Source organism: Cajanus cajan, chromosome 3 (assembly GCF_000230855.2).
Source record: "Cajanus cajan strain Asha chromosome 3, NIPB_CcT2T_4, whole genome shotgun sequence".
In the NCBI taxonomy this organism is placed as follows: Eukaryota; Viridiplantae; Streptophyta; class Magnoliopsida; order Fabales; family Fabaceae; genus Cajanus; species Cajanus cajan.
This window is the reverse complement of record NC_138519.1, coordinates 79,500,431-79,516,996: the sequence shown is the minus strand read 5'-3', so window position 1 is coordinate 79,516,996 and position 16,566 is coordinate 79,500,431. Positions and strand designations below refer to the sequence as shown.

General features: G+C 29.5%; 3 protein-coding genes and 1 non-coding gene across 4 annotated transcripts; 1 reads left to right on the top strand and 3 right to left on the bottom strand.

Annotated features, from left to right (window-relative positions):
• Positions 1–868: 868 nt before the first annotated feature.
• LOC109796841 (uncharacterized) lies at positions 869–4,678 on the bottom strand. The gene is made up of 8 exons (XM_020356699.3): positions 4,319–4,678; positions 3,581–4,068; positions 3,035–3,107; positions 2,585–2,665; positions 2,412–2,475; positions 1,558–1,645; positions 1,356–1,440; positions 869–1,276 (listed from the first exon to the last, which is right to left on the bottom strand). Exons 1-8 carry the CDS (start codon positions 4,457–4,459, stop codon positions 1,193–1,195), a joined length of 1,104 nt encoding a protein of 367 aa, XP_020212288.2. The 5' UTR covers positions 4,460–4,678; the 3' UTR covers positions 869–1,192.
• A 64-nt stretch (positions 4,679–4,742) lies between these two features.
• Positions 4,743–4,815, top strand: TRNAR-ACG (transfer RNA arginine (anticodon ACG)). The gene has a single exon. It is a non-coding gene; the product is annotated as a tRNA-Arg (tRNA).
• A 1,978-nt stretch (positions 4,816–6,793) lies between these two features.
• On the bottom strand, positions 6,794–9,859 carry LOC109796479 (hematological/neurological-like protein). Its single transcript, XM_020356153.2, has 5 exons — positions 9,701–9,859; positions 9,539–9,612; positions 8,489–8,618; positions 8,059–8,373; positions 6,794–7,433 (listed from the first exon to the last, which is right to left on the bottom strand). Exons 1-5 carry the CDS (start codon positions 9,806–9,808, stop codon positions 7,161–7,163), a joined length of 900 nt encoding a protein of 299 aa, XP_020211742.1. The 5' UTR covers positions 9,809–9,859; the 3' UTR covers positions 6,794–7,160.
• A 3,779-nt stretch (positions 9,860–13,638) lies between these two features.
• LOC109803320 (uncharacterized) lies at positions 13,639–14,666 on the bottom strand. Its single transcript, XM_020364845.3, has one exon. The coding sequence runs from the start codon at positions 14,510–14,512 to the stop codon at positions 13,898–13,900; it is 615 nt and encodes a 204-aa protein (XP_020220434.1). The 5' UTR covers positions 14,513–14,666; the 3' UTR covers positions 13,639–13,897.
• Between the last annotated feature and the right edge of the window lie 1,900 nt (positions 14,667–16,566).

The window sequence follows — 16,566 nt, the reverse complement described above, 5'->3', positions numbered from 1 at the left end:
ATAATTTATAGTTAGTTATATTCTTTTTAAGTATATTGACCCATTTAAAAAAAATTATTAAATAGTATAGTCCATAGGAACTTGCAAATTTATTTAGCCTTTATTTTTTACACGCAATGTACCACATGTTAATGTTACAGAACTCCCCATAGGCCATAGCAGAGTCAAATTATGAACATGCTTTATTGTACCAATAAAAAAACATAATTTCTTCTACGGAATTCCTTTTGTAGTCTCGGTACTTAAGGTCACAGGGCAGCTAAAACATTTATAATGAGAGTTGTTTATAAGCAACTCTTAACTATTTTAAATAAGTTTCATTATGTCATATTACTTACAAGTAATTTATATTATACTTCTATAATTTTTGTTCCAATGGGAGTTAATTATAAGCACCTCCACTTTATGACAACTCATACTTTATTTTTTGATAAATTTTTAAAAAAATTAATTATTATAGATAATATATAAATATGAATAAAAAAAATTAAAAAAATCACATAATTATTATAATGCATTAAGAAATATTAAATATTAAAAACAAAAAATTACATAATAAAAAGAAATATGATAATAAAAAAGAAATTATATAATAAATATGCACTAAATAAATATCCCAGACCATGTAACATATACTTTTTCCTTCAAAAGTGTCTTCAAAAGTGTGTATATAACTTGTGTGTAGACTGAATCTGCAAGAAAACAAATATTAAATTATTTTTTTATTCTTAAGCAACCGTGTCTTATATAATGAACGGTGCTTAAATTTTAAGTACTTAGACTGCTATGTCAATATGCTCCAATCTAGTTTTCTTATAAGCAATGAAAGTTTAAACTCAAGAACCAGCTAAGAACCTCACGTTAGAGATGCTCTTAATTCTCATTTTTTTTATCATCTGCTTTAAGAATACAAAAATATATATAAATTTTCTCCTCCCTTTTATTCTCGACAAAATTGGCAAAAAAAAAAAAAAAATTAATGTGCAGGGATTCCATATATACAGGCTTGGTAGATATTTACACACGTTAGTTGCTTGGTCATAGCATAATTGGATACATAAAATGTCTCCATTATATTTTATATTAACTTTGGTTTGCTCACTTCACTAGAGGCCAGAGGGAGAGTGACCATTCAATGAAATGTGCCACCTGCAAGTCATTTGGTCCACTTCAGGCAAATATTCTGATACATTTACCATCGGCAGATCCCAGATGCTTCTGTTCTGCTCATTGCAAGTACTTCCTCGTATTTTGAAGCATATACAAAGCCCCATAACTGCATGAATGACATACACCAATTAGCTTTCATTTATAAATTTCCAAGTAGCTGGACAAACAATAAACTCTGTGTGCACCTCTACTTCCTTCACTTCAAAGTCTTGAGAATTTGCAAGGCAAGGATTCCCATAAGTTTCTGAGACTGAACTTGAACCATTTAATCTTCAAGTAGATGTTACAAATTTGGAAGAAATTAAGAAAACAAAAGGCAAAATTCAGGCAGATGATATTGATACAAGGAAAGCTACATATATAGTACAATGAAAGTAGCGTCCTTACAGATCACCATCCAAATAAAGCGCAAAATGACCTCCTCCGCCAATTGCTAAGTAGTCAGTGTTGCAAAGTGTGAAATAGCGGTTTACCCCTGCAAATATTCTGGTTAGTTCAGTTTATAACAAGTCAAGAGAGGCAGCATTTGGAATTACACACCAAACCATAAATTCATTCCATGCAATCAAGTATGTGGATCAGATGCTAAGATGGGAGTCACATTATATTGGTGAAACTTTAGCCGTATAGACTGCTATAGTATCACTTTTCTTTGGATTTCGAAACTCAAGTAAAGCTTCCTTCTGGTGCTAAATGAGTAGGAAGTCGTCATGGGATTAAAATTAAATCTCATTGGCAAGTTAATCATTTAATGTTGCAGACAAAATTCTGGCTTATCTAAAGGAAAGTAAAATCAAGAACTCCACAAAGGTTATTGATTCTATATGGTTAAAAGATGACATTCTGTTATCTAGATGTCAATGTGATCTCATGACTATCAAGAAATAAAACTTTTAACTTCAAATAGGAAATAAGGGACAGGGGGTCTGGGACTCTGGTATATAGCTAGATTTCAAAAATAGTATTATAAGTTTGTTTCGAAATAAAATGTATTTCATTGTCATATTTTCTTACATGTGCACCGCAAAACGAAAAGGAAACTTATGTCATTAAACTGTCATCACTATTCATCACAATAAATCAACTTCAAATAAATTCTCTTCTCATTTGCTACAGCTAGAAAAACTAAAGAAGATTAAATAATCTCTGATTTTGATAGCAAGCAAAACTCAGTATGAATATAACAGCAAAATAAGGATAAAGGGCAACATGCTCAAAGGGACATGATTGATAGTAGATACCTGTTGGACGATATATAACAGGAAGACCAGAGATATTTGTGAAAACAAAAGTATTGTTTGTTCCCTGTACAAAATCTATCGTTAACACGATAAAATAACAAGCAGCACGATTGCAAGAACAGAATCAGTCCATCTGATTCTGATAATCCATGGTAAATGACTTTTGGTATGACCTGGTATTTTTTCTTGCTGGAAGATTTAAGGGGTGCTTCAACCAAGCTGCCAAATACTGCTCCTTTTTTATCTCCAACAACCTAGAATGCAATATATGACAATGAGAACTAATCCATGGTTGAAAAATGTAGTTCTCCTAAAAGATTAAAGAACAGAATAATGCATACATCAATTTCAACTCCGAAAATACTAGAAGAAAACCGCAATCCATAATATAGCATGGGTATTAAAAAGATGTGGCTGTACAATTAGCTAGATTAAACTTACAAGCTGGGACAACATGTAGACACCTTAAACTACTGCATGTTACTGTTTAATTAGAGCATCAAAACTACCCGCATGATATTCATGCACCATTTAGCTTTTGACCTTTTATTTTCCAATGTAGACCAGACACAGATAACCGCATGCTTGAAATTAAAATCAGCTCAATAATAATAAAATTATACCAGCAAACTCAATCCAGGCCAAAGCATGCTTCTCCGGTAAAGAGTGGAGAGTGATATACCGTGCCTCCAAGTGCTACAGAAAATGAATAGGGGTTATAATAATAGTAGTACAAAGAATAATAACAATAATAAAGTTATGGTTTAATTACTTTTTTTATCCTATAGTTTCATGGACTTTACTTTTTAATTTTTATAATTAAAAATATTTCAATTTAGTTCATATTTGTATTGCTTTTGTTTTATTTTAATTCTCATAGTTTTAACTTTACCTTTTAATTCTTATAACAAAATTAAAAACATTTCAATTTAGTTCTTATACATATTGTTTTTGTTTTATTTTAACCCTATAATTTTAACTTTACCTAGAGTCGGTTACTAAAAAAGAAACAAAAAATAGTATGTACCGGAACTAAAATAGAATGTTTTTAACTCAAAAGCCTAAAGGGTAAAGAGACTAAAATAGAAGGTTTTTAGCTCTAAAGACTAAAGGGAAAGTTTATGAAACTGATGAAACCTAAATTTATCCATAGTAAGATTAAATAATACCTGTATAGCAACAGCCATTTCCTTCCGTGAATTAGAGGTGGAAGAGAAACATAGAGAACATTCCTTATACTGTCCGAAAGCAGAATTGAAGGTTCAGAGATTTCAGGGAGATCAACCAAAGGCACAGTCAGAGGCTCAACACGCCTCATCTCAACTCCAGAAACCCTAGAACCATTCCCATCATCATCAACATTATCCTTTCGATCTTGGTGGCGAAATCCACCCATTCTCGCAGCTTGGCGAATGGCTCTACCCAGTGATTGCTTGCTCCTTGAAAACAAACTTTTCCTCCCACCATTTTCCTTCATGCTCGAGTTTGCAGCTTTATCATCACTCTGCACGTGCGAATTTGCGTTATCTCCGGTGTCGGAGGAAGACAATAAGGAATAGAGGAACGCAGTGAAGGATGATGTGTCAGGTCCTTCATCCACTAAACCATGGTTTTTGTTACCCTCTTCATCACTTGTCCCTGATTCACCTACTTCTCCCTGAGAGAAAACAATATGCACCGAAGATATTAAAAACTAACCTAAAAACTTTACCTTGAAGCAAAATGCCAAAAAAAAAATAAAAGCTTGCTTGAAAAAAGAAAGAGAAAATAAAAAATTCAAACATAAGTAGACATGATCCTCGTACGGAAAAGTGAATTGTAGGAGCTAAAAGGATAAGGATTAAAATTCATTTTGAAAAATGAATAAATGAGACACAAGATAACATGGGTTAAGAGAGAGAACTTACTGAAGGAGTTAGTGTCGGTGTCGGTGTTGGTGTTGGTGTCGGTTGAGATTTGGGATTTTGAGTGTCGGAATCAGAGATGGGGTTGAGAAGGACAGAGACAAATTGGGTGGCTTTGTTACGCAGAGATTGTCTTTTTCCCATTTCTACTTATTATGGAGCTCGAAACCTGGTATCTTCAGAAACATGGTATTTTGTTCTTGCTTTTACGGAACAAGGTAAGGTAACTACGTGATGGTGTTTTTCTTTGTTGGTGCGCCACAGCTTTCAGGTTCTTTTGTTACCGAACTATGCAGATGCTGACCGCGAACGCCATACACCTTGACTTGGTACCTCGGCATACAAAATTGCAAATGCATTGTCGAAACAATCAACGATTTGATTTGGAATGTATTAATACAGAATATTGAAAAGCTAAAAGCCAAGGGACTCCATGGCCCAATGGATAAGGCGCTGGTCTACGGAACCAGAGATTCTGGGTTCGATCCCCAGTGGAGTCGGTTATAGTTTTTACTGTTATTTTTATTTGTATTTTGTTTACGAGGATTTATTTTTTTTTTCCTGGTATTTTTACTTATTTTTACCTTCCTTTAATATTAACTCAAGGATTTAATTTTGATCCTTGATGGATATAAATTTTTTTTTAAGTTATTAATCGTTCCGAATAAAAAAGACATTTAATTTGTTTAAGCAATAAGGAGATTCTTTTGCACCTTTTTTTATTTATTATATTCTAATTACTTTCGTGCTTTCATCAATTTTTTTTCTTCAAAAATACTCATGCAACTAGTTGGATTTAAAAGTTTAAACCTCTAAAATTGCAATATGTTAACCTAATTAATGAATTCAGTTTGGCTAGTCCGTGACTCCAACCAAACCGACTCTACATCAATGACAGCAATCCTCTCCCTAATCCTTAGGATGATGGCACATTTATATTTTCTTAAAAGAAATTATCTTCCTTGGAAGTAAGCAGCTAGATGGACTAATTTTCAACTTCAATGATTTTATCGAGTGCTAATTTCAAAACATGGAGCCACTTTAAAGAAAAGGCCTAAAAAAAATAAACAATGTTGTCATTTTTATCCTTTTCTTTGAAGTTTTTGTATGTCATCAATCCTCCAAAATATGTACCATGATTTTATGATTTCAGGACGTGTAACTATTTCTTCACCACTCTAAGGTCTCTTGCCGAAGTAGCGTTGTATACTAACAACTGTAGCTAGGTTTTTAGTGAAGTGCCAGTTAGCACGTTACTTACTAGTTACTACACTTGTTCTTTTATATTTCAAATATAATAGTATTGTATTAATTTTGTTCTAATAAAAATTGTGGAACATTTAGCAATTTGGGGAAAGGAATATTAGATATTTTAAAGATTTACAGTCACTCATTAAGATACCTTATAAGTAGTTCACGAATGGCTCAACCTCGATCGAACATAACTAGCCCATGCTGAACCAAAAAGTAATCATTTTTGTAATAATTCCTTTGATTGTACTTATAATATTTTCTTTTTCTGGTTTATATTACAGACGAAACACTGTTACAGACGAAAATAAGTTGATTTTTTTTTTGTTAATTTGGATTAGGTTAAATATTTTCAACCTTGAACCTGTCCGAACCCGCACCGTGCTCATGCCTAATTTGCAGCACACTGCTTGCACTGGTAGAGACTTGAAATGCCGCACCAAAATCAGATTATATACCACCGTGGTGTTTTGCATATAATAATAAAGCGTGGGAAATTCTTCCACTCCAAAGCTATGATGCCCTAATGCAATACTCTTATCGAATCCCACACATATATAATAAATCACATATTTGATAATGCGATATAATTATTTTAAAATGTATAAAATACATATAAGATACATATTTTCATATATACTAATATTTACGAAATATAATAAATGTATAATTATAATTTTTATCAAAATTCATAAACATAATAATATATAAATATATAATTACAATTTTACAAATATAAATTAAAAATATACTTATTACACATTACTGAAAACAAATAAATTACAAATCATTTTATCATAAATTACTTCTTACTATTTATAAATAGAATAATATTATCAATCTTATTTTTTTTCATAAAATTATCTATATAAAAAGATAATTTTTATTTTCAGTTCATAATATTTCTCTGTTTATACGTCTAATTTAACTGTAATAGATATTTTATAATATTTGAAAATTTTAAATATTTTATTCTACGTATCACCAATAAACATAGTGAGGTATCAAAAAATATCAAGATTGATAAGATTTTTATAACATTTTATGTATGGATTAAATATTCGAGAGTATTTAATATAAAGTAAACTGAAGTATGGTGCTCATAGCTCCAAGTCTACTTCGGATAGCAGGATGAGAAATGGTGTTCCTTAATTACTAAACAAAACATGACACAATTGAAGTTGTCTTCACATGCTTAAGGAGGGTAAGGGAAATGAACACTAAAAGTCTAAAACCTTGTCCGGGAGGGACCGGTTTCATTCGTCATTCAAATGTAAAGTAAGATTATGCCACGTTCATTGAAAGTTGAAACTTACAATGCTGATAACACACGGACCCTTCTACTGAAAAAAACATGGGAATTCAGATGAATTTTTAGAATGCCTACGGTCAAAAGGGATAAGTTATAGAGAAATACTAGCAAAAACACTTTCTATTACTTTTTTTTCTTCTTTTTCTCATTGACCGAAATTAACGCGAGTCCCACTATTTTGTAAATAAGACCCACAACCACATGAATTTCAATCAACAGATGTGTGAGAAGAAAAAAAAAGTATTAGAGGGTGTCAATAGTATTTTTGTAAGTTAAAATAACTTAAACCAAGGCAATGCTGCTCTCTCCACCAGGGGGTTTCCGTGCACCTCGCACAGGGTCTTTGATTTCGGCCTTGCCGTCAGCAAATATGTCACTGCCAGTCATTTCTCTCAGCTTAGCCCTGCTCAGAGGCTTTTCTGCTGAGCCTGGAGGAACATCTCCTTGGAAAATATTATTGCCCGTCAGCTCCGCAAACTTCTGGTTATGTATCTTCTTTGATGTCTTCTCAACGGGTGCTTCACCAAATAAGATATTACTTTGGCCACCTGCAGGCTATAAATATAAGAAAAGCAAGGTTAAAATGAAAAGTTGAGCTCAAAAATCAAATGAATTAAGTTAAAAAAAATAAAAAGGAATGAATGACATTACATCTTATTTCAGAAAAAAGATTTTGCCATTATTGAATTTATTGTAAATGCTAAAAAAAATTCAGAAAACAAATTCTAAAAGGAATAATACTATTTTGGAATCTCTAAAGACAATGAGACAAACTGTTGACTTTTTTCAACAATGTATGCGCTGTTTATCTTCATATCAAATTGACAGGCTCATATTTTGGAAAAGAAACAAAATTATGAAGTAAAATTTTAATAAAATCCAACCGAATATATAATTTTTATTCCTCAGGAGCTACAATTGTATTATGATTATCTCTAGTACATCTCTTGAGTTATATCTTTAAAAAAATATATTGCTAAAAGAAAAGTTCAGAATTGATCTACATTCGAATTCTGCTTAGAATTCATCACCATGAAGAGCCCTGTATATGTTACAGGCCAACAAATAGCACAGAAGCTTAGTCCAGTCCATATTGATAACCATTTTAAAAGAAGGGATTATTATACAGTAACAAACAATTCTTTAGCCAACCCATCTAGTATGAAATGATAGAACTTACATTGGAAACTTTCACTGATGTTCGGACATTTCTGGGGAGAGGCTCTCCCATGTCTTTACTTTCCTTTGATTCCAAAGTGCGTGCAGCTGCCACTGAACGAGGCACAATTTCAGGAGGAGGGCCAAATATGTCATTTCCACTGAGCTCCTTGGTCTTGGCATTTGATATTTGCTTCTTACTCTTTGAGTCCGAATCACTTTGCATTGTCCCACTCAGTTCACGCTGCTTCGCCACCTCAGGTATCGAGGTAGGTTTTTTAGGAGAAATACTTTCATCAGTGCTGAAGGATATCTGACTAATTCCATTCATTGCTTGCTGAGACGCAATGCAATCAAAGGGAAAACAAACCAAAACAAGAACATTGTTGTCACAATGGGGTTCGATTTGATGTTTAAGAAATATTCATAAGGTCGCACTGAACCCCAAATACCTGACATATGCGTATGCTTGTTCTGCTACTGGAATTAGCAGCATTCGCTTCTGATGCAGAATCTTCCCCATTGGCAGAAAATATACCACTTCCAGTCATCTCTTTCATTTTATACCCTGAGCACGGTTTGCTGAGAGTGGCAAATGGAGGACATTTCCGACAAAAGAATATTTTAAAAAAGTTAATTAGTACGCCTCCGGTATAAACACAAAAGACTTAGAACATCTATAAATGGGATAGCTTATAAGCAACTTCCTGTACCACATCACTGCCACATTAGTTCTATCCCACCTTATAACGCCTCTATTTTTTTTCTCTCTCTCATCAAGGTTTTTTTATTTATTTTTATTTCTTTTCACATCATATCACCTCACCTATCATATTATCACTCTTTCCTATTCTATTTCTTTCTCTCTTGTGGTTCAGACTAGTATGTGGTGTTGACAAAAGAAAATTATTTATCATATCACCTCACTTTCACCACTTTTTCCTTCTCACCTCTCTTCTTTTTTTTTTTTTTTTTCATCGCATCGCTTTCTCTCTCTACTTTTTTTTACCTTCTCTCTATATATCTCATTTCCACTCCCAATCCGCCCCAAATTGAGGTGGATGAATATCATTACTCTTAACAAAACATTATTCTTCAACATTAAAAAAAAAAAGTAGATCCTAAAGAAATGGATACTGCAGCACACATGAATAACGAAAACCACTTTCTACTAATTAATGCTTAATTGACGCAACAAATCAATCATCAACATAGGCTAACAACCAAATAGTGGAACCACTAACAGTTAATTAACCACGCTTATGACACAAAGGAAGCATTCCATTTCAAGCTAAACAACTTAAAACGTGCAAGATACTGAACACATCACATTATTCTCCAGCAAATAAAAGGAAACTACATAGACTACAGAAAATTCAAATTAAAAAAAAAAAAAAAACAGATCGATGCATAAAAAGAAACAAGTGATAAATGAGATCGAAGAAAAGAAGAAAAACAGTAGCAGATCTGATCCGAGCTCTGAATCTAATGCTGCAATGTACCTCTTGGATAGCGTCTGCGCTTCTTCGTCGGTGAGCTGGCCGCCATGGAGAACCTTGCTGATTCTATCTGAAGGCTGCGATGTGAGAGAGAGTGAAAGAGTTAGAGAGAGAGAATGAAGAGAAGAAAAAAAAACGAGAGAGCGAATACATAATAAAAGTAACCTGGCCGGAGCGAGTGGCGGAGGCGGAGTCCGGCGGAGGAGTTTCCGACCAAGTGAGGAGGTCGGAGGTGGAGGCGTTTGGCTTTCTAACGGGCGTGCCTCTCTGCATTCTTGAACGGAGATAGATATTTGATATTTCATTTCAAATTGAAAATCTCATTAAATACGAGGTTTAGCCTCTCTCAAATTTTTTGGACACCGTCAATCTCGTTCCTTCCATGTGCTTCACACGTGTGATTAACGCAAATTATTTTTTTATAATAAAAATAAAAAAGATTACAAAGATAATTATAACTAAAATTGAACTTATATCCTCGTATTTTTAACTAACCGGTTAATTAACGCAAATTATTCGAAGATGTTAATAGTAATATTTAATAACCAAAATATAAAGTAGTAGTAGTAGTACGACTGATATCTTCGGTTGAGATTTCTGATTTAAATTAACCAACTAGAGTTGGCACTGAGTGGATACTCAACAACCTATGCATCTTTCATGTGTGTGAGAGACACTTATCACTTGTGTTGTAAATTATTTTTAAATGAAATTTTTAACTGAAGTTGAATAATGATAAAATTTAATATAAAATTGTTTATCCAATTTTTTAAAATGCTACACTTGTCATACAGTTGTTCCAACGTTTATTTAGTGTGTTTAATTTTCTTTTTGAAAAATTCAGAATGTGTGTACTTCAAATTATTTTAATATTTTAATTTAATCTTTTTCAAAAATAGTGGATGGAATCGGGTGTGCGCAAGAGCAGAAGTCATTTTCGTGGGTGAATGTGGTGTTCACTTGAAAATATAAAATAAATATGAATTAAGGTGAAGTGCAGCAATGTAAGCTGGAAATATAAATGTTTCATTTATAGTACTAAGGGGTTATGCTTCATATATATGATATGATAGGAAGCTTCAAAAAGTGGATGTATCATTCATACTTGTAAAGAGGGGTACAATTTATTCGCTGTTAATTAATTATTGTGATATTTATCCCTGCATCAACAATAAATGGTTGCATAGAAATAAACGAGGTTGTTTAGCTGTTCCTTTCTTATCATGAAAGAGCTTGGTACATGTTATTTTATCTTTCCATATTACCCAAAGTTGACCTACAAATGTAGCTAAACATCTTTTTCTTTATGTATTCTTAATTTTCTCTTTCTAACAATTATTTTAATTTTGTTCACTTCCATTTTTAATAGTTTTTTCATTTCAAATGAAAGTTATTCAAATTAATATTGTGCACTGCATAGGATTGTGATTCTCTTTCAACCAATAAGATGATTGTTTAAAGTCCCCAATCACCTAAAAAAGTTTATAGCATTTATTTTTTATTTTAATTTAAAAGTGATATATTTTATTGTGATATTTTATTGTATTATTTTTTTAATAAATTTATTGTCAAAATAATAGGCATTATCAATATATTCTCAATTTTATATTTTTGTATAAATTCTATCCACCATTAATTTTATTATTAATTGATTTTTTTTTGTAAATAATCTACTATCTGTATATAAATAAAGAAATATGATAACATATTTATATGTGATTATAAAAAAAATATACTAGTAAATTTATATTATTAGTTTTTTCAATTATGACACATAAAAATATGGATTAATTAAGTCTTTTTAGTAATATTTGATTTTTAATTTTTGTTAATCTTTATTTTTAATTTATCAAATTATCATATCTTAAAAGATAAAATATATTTTCAATTCTAACTGAAATGGTAATAAAAAAAGAATATTTTATTTTGTAATTAAACTCATTTTTTTTAGTAATATAACTTTTAGTTTTTTTTTCAACCTTTACTTTTAATTTATCAAATTATCAGCTCTTGAAAAATAAATATATTAGAAATCCTAACTAAAATATAATAAAAAAGAAATACTTTATTTTACAACTAAACCCATGAACAATTAGAATTAGAATCTACTATTTTTGTACAATAGAATTTGTTTTTATCATTATTTTGTCGCTGATATAAAATCATAACTAAAATATGTTATTATTTATTTATTTTTACTTTAAATTATATTTATATATTCTATTCCTTTAGTCTTCTCAATGACTTCGATCTATTTTTCTTTACAACAATGTCATTGCCCTTGAAGAGAATTTCATGGCTTTATTATGAACTTTTTCACCTATGTGAAATATCGACAAGTATACATATGAATTTTAGTTTCTAATATTTATTCTTCCTCCAAACAATAATGTATGAAAATAACGGGGTAAAGAGATTTTTTTCTCTATTGCATATACACGGATTATTTATTATTTATCCAAAGAAAATTCTTACCTAATCTAATGTTCTAACTATCTCATTTATCTCTTGCCTGACTGACTTTTATTTAAATCATAACAAATAAATAATTTCAGATGAAGACATGTTAAAAAAACATTATATCAAAAGGTTAGATTTTATTTTTCCTTCGTATACATACATTATCTAGTAATCACAAATCATTTAAAAATGTAAGATAAATTTTGATTTTGGAAAATTTTAACTATTAAAAAGTTTTCCAAAACCAAAATTATTTAAAAATGTTAAAATTGCTTAATTATGAAAATTTAATCAATAATTTTGTAATTCAAAAGTAGAAAAATAAAATAAATATAGATTAAAATCAACAATATATTTTATAACTAATTTTAAATGTTATAATATATGTATTTAATTTTATCACATTTATTCATCTTTGATTTTTTTTAATAATTTAACTCCTCCACATTAGGAAGAATTAAATTCTTAAAATACACATCAAGCATACAATTAATAACGTCTCATTTAGGTATGTTCATGAGCTTTCAATTAAAGCGACGTACTTACTTTTTGTAGACTTATGAGAGATGACTTCAAATTTAATTAATTTATGATGTTTCTTTATTCTATTTTGGACTTTTAGTTAGTTATTTATATTGGTGAAGTTGAGATGCTTCTTATTTCTATATTTTTTTAAAAGTATTTATGTTGTTGGTGTTATATCTAATTATCAAATTTTTTAAGATTTTAAATTTGTAAGAATAGTTAATTTTTAATATTTTTATTATTATTTAAAAATTTGAAGGTAAAATAGTTTAAAAATTATGTATAAAAAATAGAAAATTATTTATATATATATATATATTAAAATTCTGTAATTATTTTTTTTAGTATTGTTGATAAATAAATATTTATCAGATTTGTTCTTATAACTGAAAACTTGATTTAAGCTCAATATCTTAGTTAAAGAACTTAAATATAATTTCACTTGAAAAATGCTTATTTGTAAATTTATTTCACTCCTTTTACATTATCATACTTCTATTACTTTAACTCTTTCTCCATGATTATTAGGTTAATTTTAATGACGATTTTCATTTATAAATTAATTAATGTGAACAGATGTATATTTTGAAAGTGAATACGGTTTTAATTTTTTTTCTTGATAATTAAAATAAAGGTTAATATATTTTCTTTTTGACAGAAAGGGTTAATATATTTTAATTAGTCCCTCTAAAATTTTGTATGTTCAGTTTTAATCTTTAAAAAAAATAGCCTTAATTTAATTTTTTAAAATTAGAAATACACCATTTTAGATAATACTTTATAATCCCACTTAAAAAAATTATAAAATATCATCTAAAATATTTTGAAAACCACAATCCAAAATTTCAAATTAGAGGATATTAATAGATCAAATTAGAGGATATTAATAGAGAGGAAATATTTTTAGAGATTAAAATTAAATTTAAAAATTTTAGAGACTAAACATATATTTTGTCCTTAAATTAACTGTCTTTTATAACATTTCTTTTTTTTTAAAAAAAAATATGTATAACTGTATTTCCTGCCTGTCAATTTTTCACAATAGTTTCGTTTTTATTTTATTTATCACTGCCAATATTATACAGGCAAATCTTCAGACAAACACCCAGCAAGCTCTGTGACACAATTCTACTAGTATATATTAACAAATGGATCATGAAGATTAATTAAAGATCATATATACAATATTTCCAACATTAAAAAAAAAAAAATTAAACAATCCATGCTCATGACTCACAAAGTAACATATTTCAGAGTGGAAAAGGAAAACAGACAAAATTAAGCAATACTGATCAAATGAAATCATATAATCCAAACATACAATTAATTAACTAACTAAGGTTAGTGCATCGATCAAATTGCTTGCTCTTGTGTAAATCAAAAAGCTTCCAAAACTGCCCCCAAAGCAAATATATCATAATCATCGACACTGCACCATGCATGTTGATCATGTCCATGTTTGCACCCACACTTATCCCAATTATCCTTGATCAACCTCCTTCTCCTATTATTGTCTTTCTCCACTCTTATTTTTATCTCCACTTGCACTTGTGGTGCCCTTAAAGTAGCATCATCTTCACAACAATCACTAGTACTAATTCCACTCACCAAATCTATCATCTTCACCCACTCTTTGAACTCCATGTTTGGTGATTCAAGAATTGCCTTCCATGGAATCTCACCCCTCCCCACCACATGTGATGACCCCCACATCTTGCTTTGCCTTAGCTCCAACACTAGGCTTTCCTTCTTGAGGCTTTCCAAGAATTCTTGGGGGCATGAACACTCTAGGCTGAAGGACTCGTTCCAAAAGGGAACATGTTTGGTGTTGGAGGAAACTTTCTTGGTGTTGAGTTGAATTCTTTTGTTGTTTCCTGAGGGAAGATATAACCTAGCAAATAGGTTTTTGGTGGATTTGATGGAATCAACGTTTTGGGCTTGTATAATTCTCAATTCACAGCTGAAGGAAGGAACTTTACGGGACTTATCCATTGAGAAATTAATGGAAAGTATAGAGGAATATCACTAGTTAGGAGTTTTAGCAAGAAATTAAAGAAGAGAAAGAATTGAAGGTAACAAGGGTATAGGAGCTAGAGGCTTTGTTTGAGGTTTGAGTTAATGTTTTCTGGACATGGATGGTTGTGACATATATAGTGTCCAATGCCCATGACCAAGTGTGTATTTTATAATAATGCTTTCCACTTTCGAGGATCCTTCTCTTATCCTTAAAACACTTATTCTATAATTTATAACTGGCCAAAATCTCAGTGTGAATTATGAATATTATAAGGCCCACTAAGATCTTAAACCATGCACTCTGAGATTATGTGGAAGATTTTATTTTATTAAAGAAAGGCCGTGAGAATCTCGAAAGGGTAGATTTTGCATATGACTCATGGGTTACAATGCAACAGTCAAGTTGCAGTATTCCACAGGTGGAAAAGATTAGAATAAAAACTAAGAAATATTGGTTAGTGTTCTAAATGAGGTTTAAAAAATGGTTGCTAAGTTGCTGGCTTCAACAGCGACTTAAAAGGAACATATGACATCTATTAATAGCTGATGTTTATCCAATTGACTAGACAATGTAACAAACAAGCTGAAATTGTTAAATAGTACAAAATTTTCCCACTGCCAGAAAAATTAACAAAAATATTCATTTGATATTATTTCATTATAACATTAATCTCATTAAGCCAATATTATTGAGAACTCAAGGTAAATAACTTTCTCTAAAGAATATTAATTTGTACAAGAAATAATCTTATTTAAGTCGATAAAATTTATTTTAAACTATAAATTTTTCACGTAATTATTGTAATTACATATTCGAAATTTAAATTCTAAACTGATGATGAGTTGAATTAAGGTAATTTCATTTCAATTAACTTTACGCTTAGTGTACTATCGTCTCACTATAATATTAATCTAATTCAGTTATTGTTATTTTTAGTTACTAGTAAGCTGTAAGCCATTATTATCGAGAAGCTCAAATTAATAACATTTTAATTTAATTTATATATAAAAATTACAATGTTATTTTAAAAAAATTATTTTTAAAATACTTTTTAATCTCTACAGTTTCATTTAGTTTATTTTTAAATTTTATAATTTAAAATAAATATTTTTAATTTTTATATTTATTTTTTTCAATCTTTTTTAATCTTTATGGTTTGATATAGTAATAAGAGATTTAATTTAGAGTAATTTTAACAAAAATAAATTCAACATTAGATATTCAAATTTGAATTAATATATGGCTTAAATATGTTTTTAGTCCCTCAAATTTAAGGTAAATTTGGTTTTGGACCCTCAAATTTAAAACTGTTATTTTTAGTCTCTATAATTTTCAAAAATCTTATTTTAGTCCCTTAGATCACCAATAACATATTTGAAAATGACTAATTACGACAGTTATGTGATATTAACCAGATTTAATTTGATATTTTCACTAATAAAAATATCGATAGGTAGATTTTATGCAATATTTGATAAATTTCTTAACAAAATTTGAATATAAAGACTAAAATAAGATTTTTTAAAATTATAGGACTAAAAATAACAATTTTAAATTTGAGGGACTAAAAACAAATTTACCTTAAATTTGAGGGACTAAAAACATATTTAAACCTTAATATATTTATCATGTCAATACAAAAGAAATAATATTAAAAAATGACAAAAAAATTAAAAAAAAAATTACAAGTACATAAACTAAAAAATCTATCATAAACTATATATAAGGATAATAAAAAATTGAAAAATAAGTATATAAATAAAAAAAATGTATTTTAAATTATAAAGACTAAAAAAATAAAGTAAGTGAAATTATAAAGATTAAAAAAATATTTTTAAAGAATATTATGTATGAACTTTATAATAATTACTTAATGACCGATTGATTTATGAAAATTAAAGTTATAATTTTTCCCACTTTTCTATAGTAATACTCCATTTTATATTCTAATAAATTCTATTACCATCATTTTATAACGTTAATTTAACAATTATTGTTATTTATTTATCATATTACTTATAATAATTTG

Excerpts from the sequence above, each read along its gene's own strand:
- LOC109796841 (XM_020356699.3), bottom strand. The coding sequence starts at position 4,459 with ATGGGAAAAAGACAATCTCTGCGTAACAAAGCCACCCAATTTGTCTCT. Across the intron at positions 2,666-3,034 it reads GGCCTGGATTGAGTTTGCTG|GTTGTTGGAGATAAAAAAGG; the intron begins GTATAATTTTAT and ends ATTGCATTCTAG. Across the intron at positions 1,646-2,411 it reads TGTTATATATCGTCCAACAG|GGGTAAACCGCTATTTCACA; the intron begins GTATCTACTATC and ends GAATATTTGCAG.
- LOC109803320 (XM_020364845.3), bottom strand. The coding sequence starts at position 14,512 with ATGGATAAGTCCCGTAAAGTTCCTTCCTTCAGCTGTGAATTGAGAATT.
- LOC109796479 (XM_020356153.2), bottom strand. The coding sequence starts at position 9,808 with ATGCAGAGAGGCACGCCCGTTAGAAAGCCAAACGCCTCCACCTCCGAC. Across the intron at positions 9,613-9,700 it reads CCGCCACTCGCTCCGGCCAG|CCTTCAGATAGAATCAGCAA; the intron begins GTTACTTTTATT and ends CTCACATCGCAG. Across the intron at positions 8,374-8,488 it reads CAAGCATACGCATATGTCAG|CAAGCAATGAATGGAATTAG; the intron begins GTATTTGGGGTT and ends ATTGCGTCTCAG.